This window comes from Lontra canadensis, unplaced genomic scaffold (assembly GCF_010015895.1).
Source record: "Lontra canadensis isolate GAN:19392208 unplaced genomic scaffold, GSC_riverotter_1.0 scaffold3, whole genome shotgun sequence".
NCBI classification, from domain to species: domain Eukaryota; kingdom Metazoa; phylum Chordata; class Mammalia; order Carnivora; family Mustelidae; genus Lontra; species Lontra canadensis.
In genome coordinates, this window is record NW_022630997.1 from 15,086,916 (window position 1) to 15,103,100 (window position 16,185).

Sequence of the window (16,185 nt, forward strand, 5' to 3'; positions counted from 1 at the left end):
TTAACAGATCTAGCAGAAGCAGCCTAGGCCATCATCCCGGGCTCCAAAATGAAGCTGTGGAAGAGAGAAGTCACTGGGTGTGGATGCGCTGAGATGGTTGAAGAGGGCCGCCACCTCCAGACGTGCTATCCGGCAGGCTGAGCCCGTCCGCTGCCGCCATGCTTGTCATCGCTGCGGGAGGCCCTCGGTTCCTGTTTCTGAGGGTGGTCAGGCTGCTGGGGGCGAGAACGTGCTCAAGGTGAGGTCAGTACACCAGACTGCACGGCCCAGCTGAGCATGTCACGGGAGCAGTGTGGGGTGCTTTCCCTTGACCCAACGGAGCTTTTGGCCTAAATCATGATCCCTATTTGAGGCAGCCTCAGTGGTTCTCAAGTTCTGCAACCAGAGACAGTGACAGGATGGGGTTACTGACCTACAGCCTTCTTTCAGGAAAAGCAGCCTCATTGATTTTTGCTTTCCTCTTGTTTTGTCCTGCGCACCTAGATCCACAGCCAGAAGCTGGGCTCACTGGTGCTCGCAGACCAAGTAGAGGGCTCTACATTCTAAGGCCTTGATCCAAACCTGCCTGTAAGGTTGGTGTTATCATGCGATCTCCTTTCCCCATCCTATCTTTTTAATCTTGGGTTTGCACTTGACCTTGACAATCAGCCCCCTCTCCCATCCTAGTCCTAGAACTTAGTGGCCTTAGAGAGTGGGTTTCTGAAGTGAAGGTCCCTCCTTTGTTCCCAGCTCCACCCTGGCTAAGGGCTGGACCTCAGGAGGCGAGAGGAATGGGGAGAGAGCGTGTAAGAGAATTGTTTGAAGGCAGAAGGAAGGCTCGAGCACGTTGGAGGCAAGCGAGAGGCACGTTGGAGTGAGGAGTGTGTGCATGTTTGGAGTGGCTGGGGCTTACCGTCCCTTCTCTGGGAAGGTGGCTTCCAGAAGAGGATGTCTTCTAGGCAGAAAGGGAAAAGTGTGAGAAGGCTGAGAGAGGGTTTGGAGTCTGGAGTTTGGTCTTTATTCAAAAGAAGGAAGTAGTCAGTTCTGAGTGTTTCAGGAGAAAGACAACAGGTACAGAGGGAATTTACTGATTCAGCCCCCAAGGGTCCAGTCAGAGCAGGTTGAAAAAGCCCTAAGATTTGGCCACAGAATCAGACAACCTGAGGAGATAGCTACTTGCTGGGCTACAACCTGGGTCACTCATTTACTTAGTGGGGATGGGAACTTGCTAGCAACAAACCAGTCTTTGAGTCTGGAGGCTCTGGCTCCAGAACATTCCTCCGTCTCATTTACTTAGTGGAGATGAGAACTTGCTAGCAACAAACCAGTCTTTGAGTCTGGAGGCTCTGGCTCCAGAACATTCCTCCATCTCCCAGGTTACCAGCAGGTTTTGCCCACATCCCTTTGTCCAATCCAGAGCTAGCCTCTTAAATTGCTTGAACTGGTTAGAGTTCAAGAGTATTGGACAACACATTGACCATAATGGGTTAGAGTTCAAGAGTATCGGACAACTCATTGACCATAATGGGTTGTCCGGTAATGACCCACGACCCCCAAGCATGTCTGGGAGGGAAGTTGCCTCATTTTTTCTTCTGTTGACACCAGTCATTCTGGAGTATCTCTCCTGATACCTGCGGTGACTTGGTCTGCTGAGCCGGCTGCGCAGGTGTGACTCAGAAGACAGGGGGCCACACACACTCCTGCATGGACAGGTCCTTTCAGTTTCCATGGCCTGTCACCAGGCCACCTCTCCGGAAGCACCTACTTAGGAGAGAGAAGGGTAAACAGAGCCACCATTCTTGGATCTGCAACTTGTTCTCTGCAACAGGTTTTCTTGAAACCCGGGATACAGTCTGGGAAAAGGGTTTCACTGTTCCTGAGGGGTCTGTGGGAAGGTGACTTCTGAGGGAGGATGTGAGTGGCAGGTCCCTGGAGTGTGGTTTGGGGAGCGCGTGGTTGCCTGTGAACTGTTGGGTGTCTCTGGGGCCCCAGGGCTTTGGGGAGTCCTTCACAGGGCCCACTGAGCCCCTTGCAGCTCCGGGCGGGCTCTGTGGGGTCCAGAGGAGGCTGTGCCCTCTTCTACCCATAGCAGAGAAACTGAAGGTAAGGACAGTGAATTCAGCGCAGTCTATTTGAGTGCTAAAACATTTCCAGGATCAATGGTGGTGCTAAACTATCTCCATGTTTCTAATATTTTTAATAGTGGGTTTTGTTTTGTTTTTTTAATTGTTCTCATCACAAGAATGCAGTGTCCTTGGGGAAGGGATGCAACCCCTTGGCCTGCCACTTTCCAGGTGTCCTTTATCCTGTTGACGGGACTCTTTGGTCTGCAGAAAATATTCTGTCTTGGCATGCTTCTAGACTGTAAGATTTGGGTTGTTTTGTTTTGTATTTTGTTTATGTTTACATCTTGTATTTCCCTGAAAACTAAATAAAGTTTTTGGCCTTTTTAACTGAATAGAATCACCTCTTAATTCTCCCTGCCATCAGAAAAGCCATCCGGCTGCATGGCAAAAACCACCTTTTGCATCCAGAACGCAGCGTGAACTGCACGGTCCTGGGCCCCTCTGAGGACACTGGAGGGGCGGGGGGAGGCAGGTGAGTTACCACTTTTGTTGGTGACAGCCATGCTCATGTTTCCCTTCCCTGCCTATAGGAAGCTTCTGGGCAGTGGCCAAGGCTTTGAGAGAGAGGGATGCAGACCTTGGGGCAAAAGACCCACATCCAGCAGACCTGGCTGACCCCTCAGCTTGGAGCCCCAGGTGCTCCCCTGCTTTTGCTGGACACCAGTAAACAGGGCTGGGCTGTCCTGATGTAGGGACCAGAGCATCATCCCAGGAGAGACGACAGGAAGGCAGGCATGCTCTGCACTGGAGTCCCAGCCCCAACAGAGGAGCAAGATTACCACACTGTGCCTAGTTCCGCTCCACCACTCCCAGCTTCTACAGCCAACCAGGTATACTCAATACATCGAGAAAGTTTCACTAAAGGTCCAGGGCCAGAGGCCTCCCTTTTCTAGGCTGCTGTCACCCCGTAAGTATTGGCCCCTCCTGACCTGCGTGATGGATTTGTCATCCTTCCATTAGCCCCTAGGTGGCAGTGCCACCCCACAAGGGTGTAGGGCCAGGTTTGGGCCCACCTCAGCCTTAACAGAGCTGAGAAGGCCTGAGGGACTCTGTTCCTGCTCCTCACGGATCCAGGGATCTGAGGGCACCAAAGGGCAGTGGCCTCTCTCTTTCAACTTACAAGGCTTACCTGGCATTCTGGCCCCTGCTGTTCAAGCCCCAGGTCATCCTCCTGTCCCCCACTCCGTGGAGTCTTCCCTGATTGTTGACACCTGACCCTTCCCCTTCCTCCCCAACCCCATCCTGTTCCTCCTCCCCAGCCCTCCACACAGCACAGCACAGCACAGCCCTCAGGCTGGTACGAAATCACCTTTATTCACAATCACAGCGACCCAAATTCACAAAGGAGGCAGCAACTATCCCAGCACTAACAGAGACAGTGACACAGATGGCTTCCTCTCCCCAAACCACAGGCCACACAGCCCCTGCACGTAAGACCTTCCCTTGCCTCTGAGAGGAGACTCCTGGTGGGACACGGCCACCACCTGGCCCACCCCACCCTCGACTCCCATGGAGGGGGTCTCCAGGGTCAGTGACTGGGAAGTGGAGACCCACAGTGGAACCATGACTTCCTGGAGGCCCACTGCAAGGCAGGGGCAGTCAAAGGCCCAGGCTGGCGTTCTGACCCCCCAGTGCTATCCCACCTAACACCCCACAGCAGCCCCTCACCAAAGAAGTCCCAAGAGTCCCACGGAAAGTCTGCTCTCCTCCCCAATCATTTTACAGAGGTGCCTGCTGAGGCTGAGGACTCTGACTCGGCCAGGACCACCCCGCTGCCCAGTGGCCAGGTCTAGAATCCGAATCCCACACTCTGCCAGCCACAGAAGCAGCGGTCTCTGATGGGCATGAAAAGCCGTCAGAGGGGGCAGAGGGTTGGGAGGCTGGGGGGAAACTAGGCCAAGAGTGTGGGAGCAGGTGCCAGCCCACGGTCTATTGGGTAGAGCTGGTGAGGTGGGACAACTAGTCTAAGAGCAGGGGTTGGGGGGGGCATGCCACCCCAGAACCAGAAATAACCCAAAGGGGCCGGGACCTGGCCCCTTCCCTCCTCATCTTTCCTGAGGGTAAAGAGCCTTACTAAAAACAGACTCCCCAACCCCTACTGCGAGCAGGCCCTCCCAGCCCCATTCCCTGACCCAAGCTCGGCTCCCCTCCTTCAGCCTTGCCAGAACTGCGTACCTCCTTGTGGAAGGGGGAGCTCCTGGGCCTCCTGATGTAGCTGAGCCAACTCTGATGACCCCGCTGCAGCCCAGAGAGGAAGGGCACTTTGAGGCTCTGGGAGATCCACCAGCCTTAGGACACTAAGGAAGCTCAGTTTATCTCTGTAAAATAGACACACTTGGACAGGAGTCCTCCCAATTCAGCCTGTTTTTATGGAGTTCTAATTCATGGCAAGCAGAAATGGCTATGGACTTGGGGCTGGAGCCTAGAGAAGATTCTGAGAGCTACCTCTGCAGCCCTTTCTCGCCAGGCACTCTGCACACCAGGGCAGCATTTCTAGGGGCCCCAGGGGATTGGCAACTCAATCATACCCCCCCAAAAAACAACCCACAAACCAAATAAATAAATAAATAAAAATAAGAAAAAAGGCTGGTGTTACCCCCAGGGTACCCCACCCCCACTCCAGGGTCCTGGCCTCACCTGGGGATACTACAGGCTGAGTAGCAGCCAGGCCCAGGACAGCACTGAGATCCGGGAGGACAGGTCTCAGAGGGCAAAAGCAAACCTACTCTTAGAGAACCTTCCAGAAGACGGACGCTGCTCTCCAGCCTACAGCGAAGCTGTCCCTGGGTGGCAGCATCTGACGAGATGACCGGGGCAGAAAGGCTACGTCCAGGAAGGGCCCTTCTGCATCTCAGCCAGGGCACAAGGTCAGAGACCCAGGCCTGTCCATCCACCCACCCTCGGTGAGTGGGAGAGGGGCATAGCACAGGGGCTTCAGCCTGCCCAGGGTGAGAGGTATCTGCCGGCCGTACCCTGGCCATCAGGCCTGAGGGGCAAGGGAGAGAGGAAGAAGGTGGGTACAGGTCAGAGAGTAAGGCAGCAGCTCGGGCTACCTGCCTGGGGCTGCTGTCAAGCAGGTTGTACACTGCTCAAGGACAGCTGGCTGAGAGAACAAATGGAGACTGACGTCCAGGCCATACTCCGAAGGCCCTAGCTCAGGGACACATCTGCCCAGAGGAAGGGACATGTTTTCTAATTCTTACATGGACTAGAGGACTTCCTAGAAATCTGCCCCAGATGGGGAAGGATTAGGAGAGGCTGAGACCCCCGTTTAGCCCCTCGGCATGCAGGGTAGAGTGGGTGCAGAGAAAGGAAAGACAGGAAGAGAGCAGACTCCTCCCCTCCTCTCTGCTGGGCAATTTGTTTCTGCCCCTCACCTCCCTGCCTGATACTCCCTTTCTCCCCAAAACTTTGAGGGCCTCAGTTTCCCATGTTTAATGAAGAAGGGAAGAGTTTCCAAAATGCGGAAGAAGAGAAGGGGCCCTGTGGGCTTGCCTCTTGGCTGGAGTGGGGCCAAAGCCTGCGGAGGCAGGCGTGCAGGCTGGGGCGCCACATGGGGCTAGGAGCTGCGGTAGGTCTTGATAATGTCCTTGATGGGGCGGCGGCAGATGGGGCAGCAGGCGTGCAGGGCCTTTTTGAGGCGCAGGCCACAGGCATAGCAGAGGCACATGTGGCCACACGTGTAGATGACCGTGTCCACGGCGTGCTCATAGCAAATGGTGCACTCATCGCTCCACTGTCCTGTGCCTGGGGTCACTGGAGATTCAGGCAGGCTCACTGGAGAGTTGGGGGCCGTCCCTGGGGACAAGGGGACACCAGTCAGCATGTACATGGTCCAGTCTGGCCCCAGGCTCATGGGAAGAGAGCCCCCGGTCTCTTGTCTCTCCATCGATTAGCATCTGCCTGTTTCCCCTGACAACCCACTTCCTGGGCGCTGGGAGGCCCCTGATGAGGGGCCAGGGTGCCCATGAGGCAGTGAGAGGAGAAGAGGGGTGGAGGAAGGGAGGGGACCAAGAGTGTTTTAAGGAAGGCCCCCGCTGAGCTATCCTTTATTCTTCCCAGCGTGCTAGAAAGTGCTCTGGAGAAAGGTGCCCAGCTGAGGGACAGGGTGGGATTCACCCAAGAAATCACCACCCGGGCACCTGGGTGGCTCACTTGGTTAAGTGACTGCCTTCAGGTCAGGTCATGATCCCGGAGTTCCAGGATCAAGTCCCACATCGGGCTCCCAGCTCCATGGGGGGTCTGCTTCTCCCTCTGATCTCCCCTTTCATGCTCTCTCACTGTCTCTCTCTCAAATAAATAAATAAAATCTTTAAAAAGAAAAAAAAAAAAAAAAGAAAAGAAATCACCATCCAAAAAAGGTTCGCCAAGCGTGTCTCCAGCTCATCCAGTACTCAACTCTGACACGGGGGCCACACTCCCGCCTCAGCCAGGGGGTCTCGGTGTGGGGGTCCACCAGGGGTACCGTGGAACTGCAGTGGCCAGCCTACTTACCGCCCGCAGAGCTCCCCAGCGGTCCCGAGCTGCACGTGCTGAGTAAGGGGTCGGAGAGGCGGCTGCCCAGGGCGCTGGGAGAGGTTGGTGTGGAGGCAGGGGAGCAGGAGAGTGATGGGATGCCCCGCTCTGCCAAGATCGTGGAGCCTGCAGAGGGGGAGGGAAGGACGCATGAGCCACTGAGGGGCCCACTGGGGGAAAGCGTGACTCTCTGCCCCTCCTAGAGGGTCCTAGGAGAGAAAGTGCTGACACAGCACCACCACACAGTCCGGCCACTGGGCGGGCTCAGGGCGGGATTCCAGAAAGAGGCCCACTGCCCAGCCCCAGCTGTCGGTTCCCACCCACAAACTGGAAGGCCACTTCATGCTCTGGTGTTACTGCATCAGCAGTCTCCAAACGAGCCCCCTGCCTGGAATCCCACCTCTACCTTTCCTACGTACCCTCACCTTTGAGGTTTCCCATGTGAAGAAAGACCCCCTCTTCCCGCCTGGCATGGCCCTTCCAGTCCTAGCCTGACCCTCTGGGTCCAAGCCCCGTGCTCCCTCTGTCACTTCCCCTTGGGTATCACCCACCGTCTCAACTACAATGGCACCTTTCGGATGCCCTTCAGCATCTCCCAAGCTCATTCTGTGCCACATTCTCTCCTTCCTTCCTTCCCTCCCTCTTCCTCTCCTCACCTCCCTCTTTTCTTCCTACCCCTCACCCCCGCCACTCCTCCCTTCAACAAGGTACCAGGTACCTACCAGGCACCATCCACTGAGTAAACGTAACACTGAGAACAAGACCGACAGAGCCCTTGCCCCAAAAGAGCTAACTGTCCAGGGAGCCCCTTGGGACTGTCCTCAAACCCCCTCCTCTGGGCAACTTTGACTACCCCCAAAAACCACATTATTTAGCACTGACCGGGCACACACACCACATACATGGGACTAAACTATCACAAAGTTGAGGTATTATTTGTTCTTTGCCCAGGTATGCAGCTTTGTTTCCCCAGGTGATGAGCTTCCTGAGAGCAGGAAATCATATTCACCTGTGACTCTCCCAAGGATCTAACATACAGCCCTACACATAAATGCTCCCTGAGATCCTTTTATCATCACGTGTTCTAAGTCAATAGTCACTGTTTCCAAGGATATGCATTAGATAGCCACATGGGTTTTCTCTGGCGTTAATAGTTTTCAAGTTAACTATCCTCTTCTTTCAGAAATTCACACCTCCTAGTTTTCTTGCCTTATTGCACTGGCTAGCATTTTCAGAACAACACTGTAAGGCATCCCCCTATCATATTCCTGACTTTAATGAGAATGTTTCTCATATTTTGTCATTAAGTATGAAACTTAGTGATCATTTTGGAGTAAAGGAAAGATCCTTCCATTCTTAGTTCATTTAGGCCTTTCACGAAGCACAGCACTCCTCTGTAAATAATTACCCTTCACATTCACTGGTTTGTTTTTCCTTTGCAGTCCACAGGATCCCCAAACACCAATCTGCTGACTCAGATGCCCAGTTCTCTTACAGCCCAGGTGCACTCTGTTTGGCATACACGGTTTAGCATGTATCTGGATGATTACTCTTAAACACCCACCTTGGCCCAATTACCTCTCAGGACATTTAAGTCCCGATTTTTTTTTTAAGCTCCTCCTGTGTCTAGTAAGCCTCTCTGGGAAACAGGAATCTCAGGAGAAAGCTACTCATCTAAGATGGTGCTGAGGCAGGATAGTACCCTCCTCCCCTTACACAATTCCCTTCATCTGAGGAGCAGTGTCTCCCAGTGAGTGTAGCCAAGGAGTTTTGTTATTTTGTTTACCTCAGCCTGATTTTTTTCTGCACCCCAGTCTGATTTCTTTTTATCCCATTCTAAATTTTCACCCCAACTTCTTTCCTTCCTGATTTCTTTCCATTCCTTCCTGATTTATCTTCCCTCAATAATAACTTCTTAGCATCTTGCCTCATTTAATTCCTTTTCGGATTTTTTTGTTCACTCCATCTTCATTTAGGTCTTTTTCCAGAGTAGGAAGTCCCCACATATTTTATCTGATTTCGCAAACTCCAACATAGAATCACCAACAACAGCATTACACACATAAATACACATACATTTACTCACGTGTGCCTATACACAGACATACCAATCTTAGAGCATAACACACATTCACTTGCATACACACATTACCCTGTCTACAAAGCCTCCTGGGGTGAGGCCTAGGATGGGGCTATGAAGCCCAGAGGTCTCCAAACTTGCCTAAGCAAACCTATTTAAAGAATTCAGAGGGGTGCCTGGGTAGCTCAGTCAGTTAAGCCTTCGACTCTTGATTTCAGCTCAGGTCATAATCTCAGTGTCGTGAGATCGTGAGATCAAGCCCTGCATCAGGAGCCTACTTGGGATTCTCTCTCTCTTTCCCCCTCTCTAAAAATTAAAATCTTAAAAAAAAAAAAAATTCAGATACCCAGGACTTAGCCAACATCTACAGAATCAAAATCTCTGCAGGTGGGATTAAAAAATCTGTACCAGGTCCTCCTAATGAATTTAATGGAACTAGCCCAATCTTCCGCAGCTGGTTAGGAGGCCAGCTCTTGTAAAGCATGAATACCTGTACATTCTGGGGAAACAGAGGTCCCTGGAGATGCTTTATAGGAAAAAAAAGATTTCTGGTTAAATTAGTTTAGAAAAAGCTGTACATTGGGGCACCTGGGTGGCTCAGCTGTTGGGCATCTGCCTTCAGCGCAGGTCATCACACCGGGGGTCCTGGGATAGAGCCCTGCGTTGGACTCCCTGCTCAGTGGGGAGCCTGCTTCTCCCTCACCCACTCCCCCTGCCTGTGTTCCCTCTCTCACAGTCTCTCTCACTCTCAAATACATAAAATCTTAAAAAGAAAAAAAAAAGCTGTACTTGATAACCACCACCGCCCCCCTCATTAAAGATTCACACTGCATACTAAAGGCTCTGAGAAGTTCTGCAGTAAAGAATCCCCAACTTTTTCCTCACAGAACTCTACCAGAAACAACTTTCACAAGTGCACATCCACCAGTCCATTCAAACTCTGTTCATTCAAACCCAAGAAATAATGGCCCAGACCTCTGCAACCCCATTTCCTCCAAGGCCCTCTGCTCGGATTCCCCACAGGCTCCCAACCCAGGCACCACAAGGCACAAACACCTGGCTTCGGACATACCAAACTCTTTCCTATCTAGACATGCTGCCGCCCTTATGAGGCAGAGGCTTTAATTCCCATTTTGGAGAAATGGAAACTGAGCCTCAGAACGTTAACTGCTGGTGGAAACCTTTTTTCTCATTTTTAAGTGGCCAGTGACTTATGTACCTGTGGGGACATGGCTTAATCAGATTCTGGGAGTGAAACTCAGAGATCCACACTTTTCTGCCCGCCCCCAGGACGCGGCTGGTGAGACTGAAGGACAAGGTCCAGCGGATGGAGTCCGGCCCAGAACTCATTTCGGTGCCTGTGACTTGGTGGCAAGACAGCGCGAGGCAGCGGGGCGCGGTGGATTCTCCCCCTTCTCCTTCCCCGGAAGGGCCCTGTCCTCCAGGAAAGGGCACTGTCGCTGGGGCTGTCGGAGGGGCCCTCCGGGGAGGCACTCACCGAGGATGCGGATCTGCGTGACGGCTCCGTGCAGGCCGAAGAGCATCCAGAGCGGCTGCGTGGCGTCCACGCACAGCTGCATGCCCGCCGCGGCGCCGTTATGGCTGAGGTGCAGCTCGCCGTCGGCGTTGACCACCAGGCCCAAGATGTCGCCGCTGTGCAGGGGCCCGGGCACGCGGCACACGGCCCAGAACTCCTTGCGGTCCGCCAGGGCCTCGGGGCTGAAGGGCAGGTCCGCGGGCCGCAGCTTGCCGGGGTCGCACGTGGTGACGCCGAAGGAGAGCGCCCCGGGCCGCGCGCCGCCGGAGCGCGTGACCTTGATGAAGATGGTTTCGGCCACGCGCACGGGCCTGCTGGTGAAGACGAGCGCGCGCTCGTCGCGCCCGTGCTCCAGGCGCGCCACGGTCTGCTCGTCCAGGATCCGCACGTGCGCCCCGGCGCGCAGCGCGTGGAAGCGCAGGTCGCCGTCGAGCTGCGCGGGCAGCGCGCGGCTGTGCTGCGAGTTGAGCGAGTTCTGCGGGATGGGGCAGCCAGCGGCCGGCGCGGCCTCGTCGCCCTCGGCTCCCGGCACATTGAGGTCGCACAGGCTCACGGAGAGGCGCGCCTCGTCGGCGTCGCGCCGCAGGGACGGCCGCCTCAGGGCGGTGAAGGAGCGCGGCCTCAGGCAGTCCGGGAGCACCAACTCGCTGTCTGCGGCCGGGGAGGGGGAGAGACAGGGCGACTGTCACGCGGGCCCAGCAGTCCCCTCCTCCCCCACCCCGTCACCTGCGCGCTTCCTGCCGCCAGCCTTTCCGGTCTGCACCGTGAAATACCCACGGCACTATGAACAGCATGGGAGAGGCTTGGGACGGAGGCTCAGCCGCTGGTCTGGGAAACAGTCACGCAGGACTCTTAACTATTTAAGTAAAGGATGGAAGCTGGAAGGACGAGCACCAAATTTAAAAACATTCCTTCTACATGCCACGCCTATAAAAGTTTTTTGTTTTTTTTTTTTTTAATGAACTTCCTTTTGATCCCCTGTGGCTAGACAGCAGTAAATATTTGTTGAATGCACTGCGGACATCCTACCCCCTTCCCCAGAAAGCCTCTTTGCATAAATTGTCTCATCTTACCCTAACAATTACCTCTTGAGTTATCATTGCCGCAGAAGGACACTGAGGCTGCGAGTACTTAGTAAATTTATCCGGGATTTCCTTTTGAAAGTGACTTAACTAGAAATCAACCTCTTTCTCTTTTTAATCATACAAGCAAGATAGACTATTTTGTAGAAAAGGCAGATGAGCAAAAAGAAAAAATAATCACCTCTCAGCCTACCATCTGGGAAAAAAATACTCTTTAATATTTGGGTGAGGACCTTCCAGCTTTTTTCCCCATTATATTCCTCAGTTACTTTTTCTAATACAAAAATCAAATCATGCTATATAAACTCCAGTAGTTTTTAACCTTTTATGGGTAACAAATCCCTTTGAAAATGTGATAACTTTGACCTGTGTCCTCAGAAGAACACATATTCTTCCTACATTCTGTGGATAACTTCAGGACATCTGTGAATCCCATAAAGCCATCCATGGGCATGGACTCCAGGCTAAGAATCCTGCTATACAGATTTCCTTTTCAAAACTAGCTTTTCCACTATGTCCTGAGCACCTTTTCATGCCAATAACCATGTTTCCAACACCATATTTTTTTAAATGGCTGTGTTATGTCCTACTTTATGGAGTCCTATCATTTATAATAAAAGTCATCATGCATGATAAATTACCCCTGCATTTCATCCTTAAAACATCCCATGGAAGTGTTCCCATTATGGAGATAAAGCTCAGAGATGTGATGTGACAGCCATCAAGTGACAGATCCGAGAATGAAGCAAGGTCTGTCCAACTCCCCACATCACATTCTTTGATTTCAGGCCCTCCTTCTTTATTGAACCTGCACCCCCTCTGTGGGAGTCATAGTCCTCAGATTTGGCTAGTGCCACTGTAGACCACATCACGGGCCAATCCCTCCCTGGGAGCCTTTTCTCTGAGCCTCCCCAAGGGAGGATCTGTGCTTTCTCTCCAGGACCTGGATAAGGATGGCTGGGGTGCTGGATGTGAAAGCAAATCTTGGAGGACTGGACTAACCTGGGCGGCTAAGGCCAGAATTCAGCTCCAGTTAAATCTAGAGACCGTCTCTAAAGCCTCCTTGTTTTTGTTCTCCCCCTGCACCTTTCAGGAACAGTGTTGTTTGGGCCACGGCAAGAGAGGGTGCTGGCCAACCACTGCCCCCACCCCTTCCCTGGTCCCCCACCGCCGCCTGCCTGGAGAAGCCTCTTGGGGCCTGGCTGGTTGGGATTCCCAGCATCGTGCTTGGCAAGAAGGAGGGAGCCAGCCGGAAAATGCGATTATTCCAGGGAATTGACTCTGTGACAGCGATGGTGCATCTGTGACAGCGATGGTGCAGAGAGGCTGGGGGCTGCAGAGAGGCAGAGGCAAGGTGGCCCAAATAGGAGGGGACGTCTGAGAGACGGTTGTGGGGACCTGGCGCAGGCTGTAGGCTGACTGGGGGCCCCGGAGAATAGCCCCTGCTCCCCATACCTTAGGCATTGTGGGCACTGGCCCTAGACAACTCCAGGGTTGGAGATGGAGAGGAAGGGACAGGGACAGCAGAGTGACAAGAAAACAAAAGGCTCAGAGATGCCAGCCAGAGCCTATAGGAAGGAGGCTGTCACAGGCCTCACACGCACGTATCCCTACACTCCCCTCCCACCTCACCCCACCCCACACACTCAGGACACTCGGTCCAGGGCCCATGGAGCTGGGCAGACCATCAGCACAGGCTTCTGAATGGGGCTGGATGTGTGCTCCCCAAGCTCTGCCCCTTCAGGGGTCCTTCTGTACTTAAACATGGCTGCTTCTCAGGCAACCTGAGCCACTGATGAGCTCCTCTAAGAAAGCAGTTCCTTCTCTTAGACTGAAATCTAGCTCCCTGTATCCAAGGATATCTTGGATAGATTTACTTAACGTCTCAGCTCCAGTGTCCCTCTGTGCCAATACTACCTCTGGGGTAGCCCCGTGGAGAAAACACTCCCCTCAGGGAATACTCAGACCCACCACACACCTTCCCACCGCTTAGACAATGAGCAGAACCAGACTCAGTGCTCCAGATGTTCCCTGACCCGCTCAAGGCACAGTGTGACCACCGCCTCCCTTGATATTTGCGCTAGACTTCTCATAACGTAACCTCAGGGTATTTGGGGTTTTTTAGGAACCCGAATCCATATACTGGTAGGCAGGACAGAAGCATAGTTAAGTGTAAGGATTTTGAAGTCATCAGCCGAGGTTCAAATCCTGGCTGCATCATTTCCTGTCCATAGCACCTTAGATAAATAGCTTAACCTCTCTGGGCCTCTCTTCTTCAGCCGTGAAGTCGGCATTCCCCGAGGTGTATCACATCTGTGCTCTAACACCCCGCTCAGCAGGGATGCAGTGAAGTCCAAATGCAGTAAGCTACAGAGGGCACATAGAAGGTCACCTCGAGGGCACCTTGTAGTCACGAGGTAAGTAGGAGCCACTGTTAGGGTTTATCCGCCCCAGGGCTCCGAAGAGAGTGCATGGGCTCTGGGGTGATCCAGGCCTGGGTTGAAATGTCCAAGCCAGCACTTGAGTCACCGTGCCTCCCAGCCCCAGGTCACTCAGCTAGAGAACGGGGGGAATCACAACTGCATTGCGATGATGACATGGGGGTCAGAGGTAGGGCGGGCAGCCCCTGAGACCGAGGTACTTGACAACTTCAGGTACCAGTGCCTACTCAGGTCGTCTGCCAACCACAGTCAGGTTCCCCCGCAGCAGGCAACGAGCGCTCTGCACCGGACTGTAGGACTTCACATGGGTCATGAATGGCATCCTTGACTGAGGACCAGGAAGGAGAAGCTACGAAGCGGAGATGAGAGGGGAAAGAAGAGAAGGCCGGAGAAACAGCAGGGGGTGGGGAGAGAGGAGGAGGAGGGGCAGGAAAATGACCCTTTCAGCCTTGCTTGAAATCTTGGAGGAGTCAGGCGGAAAGGTACAGGAGATGCTGGGAAACAGCTAAAAATGGAATCCCCGGAGCCAGTGCCCAGCCCAAGTCTGTCTTCTCTCCCAGCCAGGCTGCCCCTCGGGGTCGGAAGCAGCTACAGGCTGCTGGCCATCTCCAAAATAAGCATCCCCTCGGTGTGCCCAGCTGTGCCTGAAATAGATGACACTGGAGACGGAGCAGCCGGGCAGGGCGCCCTATGCAGAAGGGCCGGCAGAGGTCAGAGCTGACTGAAAGCCAGGGAAGGGGCTGGGTCCCCAAAGCCACGGGAGAGTGCCCTGGGGCCAGGCTTAGCCCAGGGTCCCCGCTTGGAGACAGGGCAGAGGGCAACCTGTCACCCCAAGGATGGGCTGGCCCATTCGGAAGCAACAAGTTCTACTCCCCGGGCCGGGGACACATGGCTGCCCACCTTGGAGGTGTTTATGTCAGGGCCCAGAGCAGGGAGCGGCGCGAGGCCACAGGAGATGCTGCTCGGCTGGCAACCCTCTCGGTGTCCCGGCTTTCATCTTTTGGGCAGGAATTTGTCAGTCTTCAGCTCCTGCAGAATCTGGCGCCTGGCGGGGCGGGAGGGGGAGTGGCGATACTTTGCACCAGGGTGGAAATAACCAGGACCCACAAGGCCAGTGAAGCCAGGGCCAGGGTTTCCTCCCCTCCAGGTGGCATTCAGGTCACCCACTCACTGACCTGCCCAGGCCTAGGCAGTGGTAAAGAGAAGAGAAGCCAGCACCTGGGCCCCAAGGAGCCAGTCAGATATGGGAGGATCAAAGCTTGGAGGCGTGAAAATATTTGAATATAATTTCCTTACAAAATTCTTAGTGTCTCCAGAGGAAATCCATTTCTCTCTGCCAAGCTCTCACCCAGCCTTGCCTAGAATGCCCCCAGGGACAAGCAGCTCACCACATCCCAAGGCTATCTGTCCCCCCTCTCTGAACAACTACAGCTGTTAGGAAAGCTGTCCTTGCATGGATCCAGAAGTGTCCCCCATCTGCTCCTTGGCTCTCCCTTAGCCTTCTCTTCTTTAGGATAAATACCCCTTTTAGGATAATGCTCTCCAACCGAGGCTGAGGTGCCCTTCCCGTTTCACAGTGAGTCAGAGACAGCCTCTTAGAAGAAACAAGATTTGTCCTGGGCCCTGAAGGACAAGAGAGTTTGGACTGATGGACAGAAGCAAGAGGCGCTCAGTGGGAAAACGGCGCTAGCAAACACCTGGAGAACAATCTGAGGCCAGTGGGGAGAAAGGAAGGGAGAGGAAGAGAGGAGGGGCCAGACTGAGGGCACCAGGGCCAGCTCTGGCAAGGGACCCACTGGGCCCACATGCTGTCAGCAGTGCAGGGCAACCAAGATACGGCCAGGGCACTGGTGCCAAGGCCCTCAGGGCCAGGCAAGGGGCTCCTTCAAAGCAGGGCCACCCATCAGCCCCAGTGTCTTATTTGTTTAGATTCTCACCTCCCTAGCCCTGGCTCATCTTTAACCAGGGGTCGGCCAGAGGCAGCAGGCTGGCTGGTGGGCGGGCATCTGCCGGCCCCTGTTTGGAAGGTGCTGCTGGCCTATTTACTGTCTTCATAAACATTCTCCTGCTGGTCAGCACCCAGCATGGGGCAAGGGAAGGAGCCCCAAGGGCGGGGACATGGCTTGGACGGGTAAGGGATTTCTCCACCCCTCTGGGCAGCGCCCTGAAACCCACACCTGCCTCCACCCTCTCCATATACACCCAACCGCAGGAAAGCTAGGAGAAACAAATACTTTGTGAGGTTCATGGAAGGAAGGGTAGAATGTCCCAGAAACACTTGGAGTCACAGACTCTAAGATTCATGGAATTTTCAAGACAGAGGATCTTAGACATATAGATTCTGACTCATCCAGTTTAGTGGTTCTCAAACTTTTTTTTTTTTTTAAAGCAGTGAAATCCTTCTGTCCAACAGAACCAAAAGCTC

The 16,185-nt window shown here is 53.8% G+C and overlaps 1 protein-coding gene across 2 annotated transcripts in view; it reads right to left on the reverse strand.

The window, feature by feature from the left end:
• Nucleotides 1–3,394: 3,394 nt before the first annotated feature.
• The window catches only part of NEURL1 (neuralized E3 ubiquitin protein ligase 1), a 79,080-nt gene continuing 66,289 nt past the window's right edge, over nucleotides 3,395–16,185 (reverse strand). For both annotated transcript variants that reach the window (XM_032880935.1, XM_032880944.1), the window contains exons 4-6: nucleotides 10,199–10,888; nucleotides 6,600–6,746; nucleotides 3,395–5,903 (exon numbers count right to left, since the gene is read on the reverse strand). In XM_032880935.1, coding sequence (XP_032736826.1) covers nucleotides 5,665–5,903; nucleotides 6,600–6,746; nucleotides 10,199–10,888 — 1,076 coding nt within the window. In that variant the 3' untranslated portion in view covers nucleotides 3,395–5,664. The remainder of the gene's footprint in view (nucleotides 5,904–6,599; nucleotides 6,747–10,198; nucleotides 10,889–16,185) is intronic.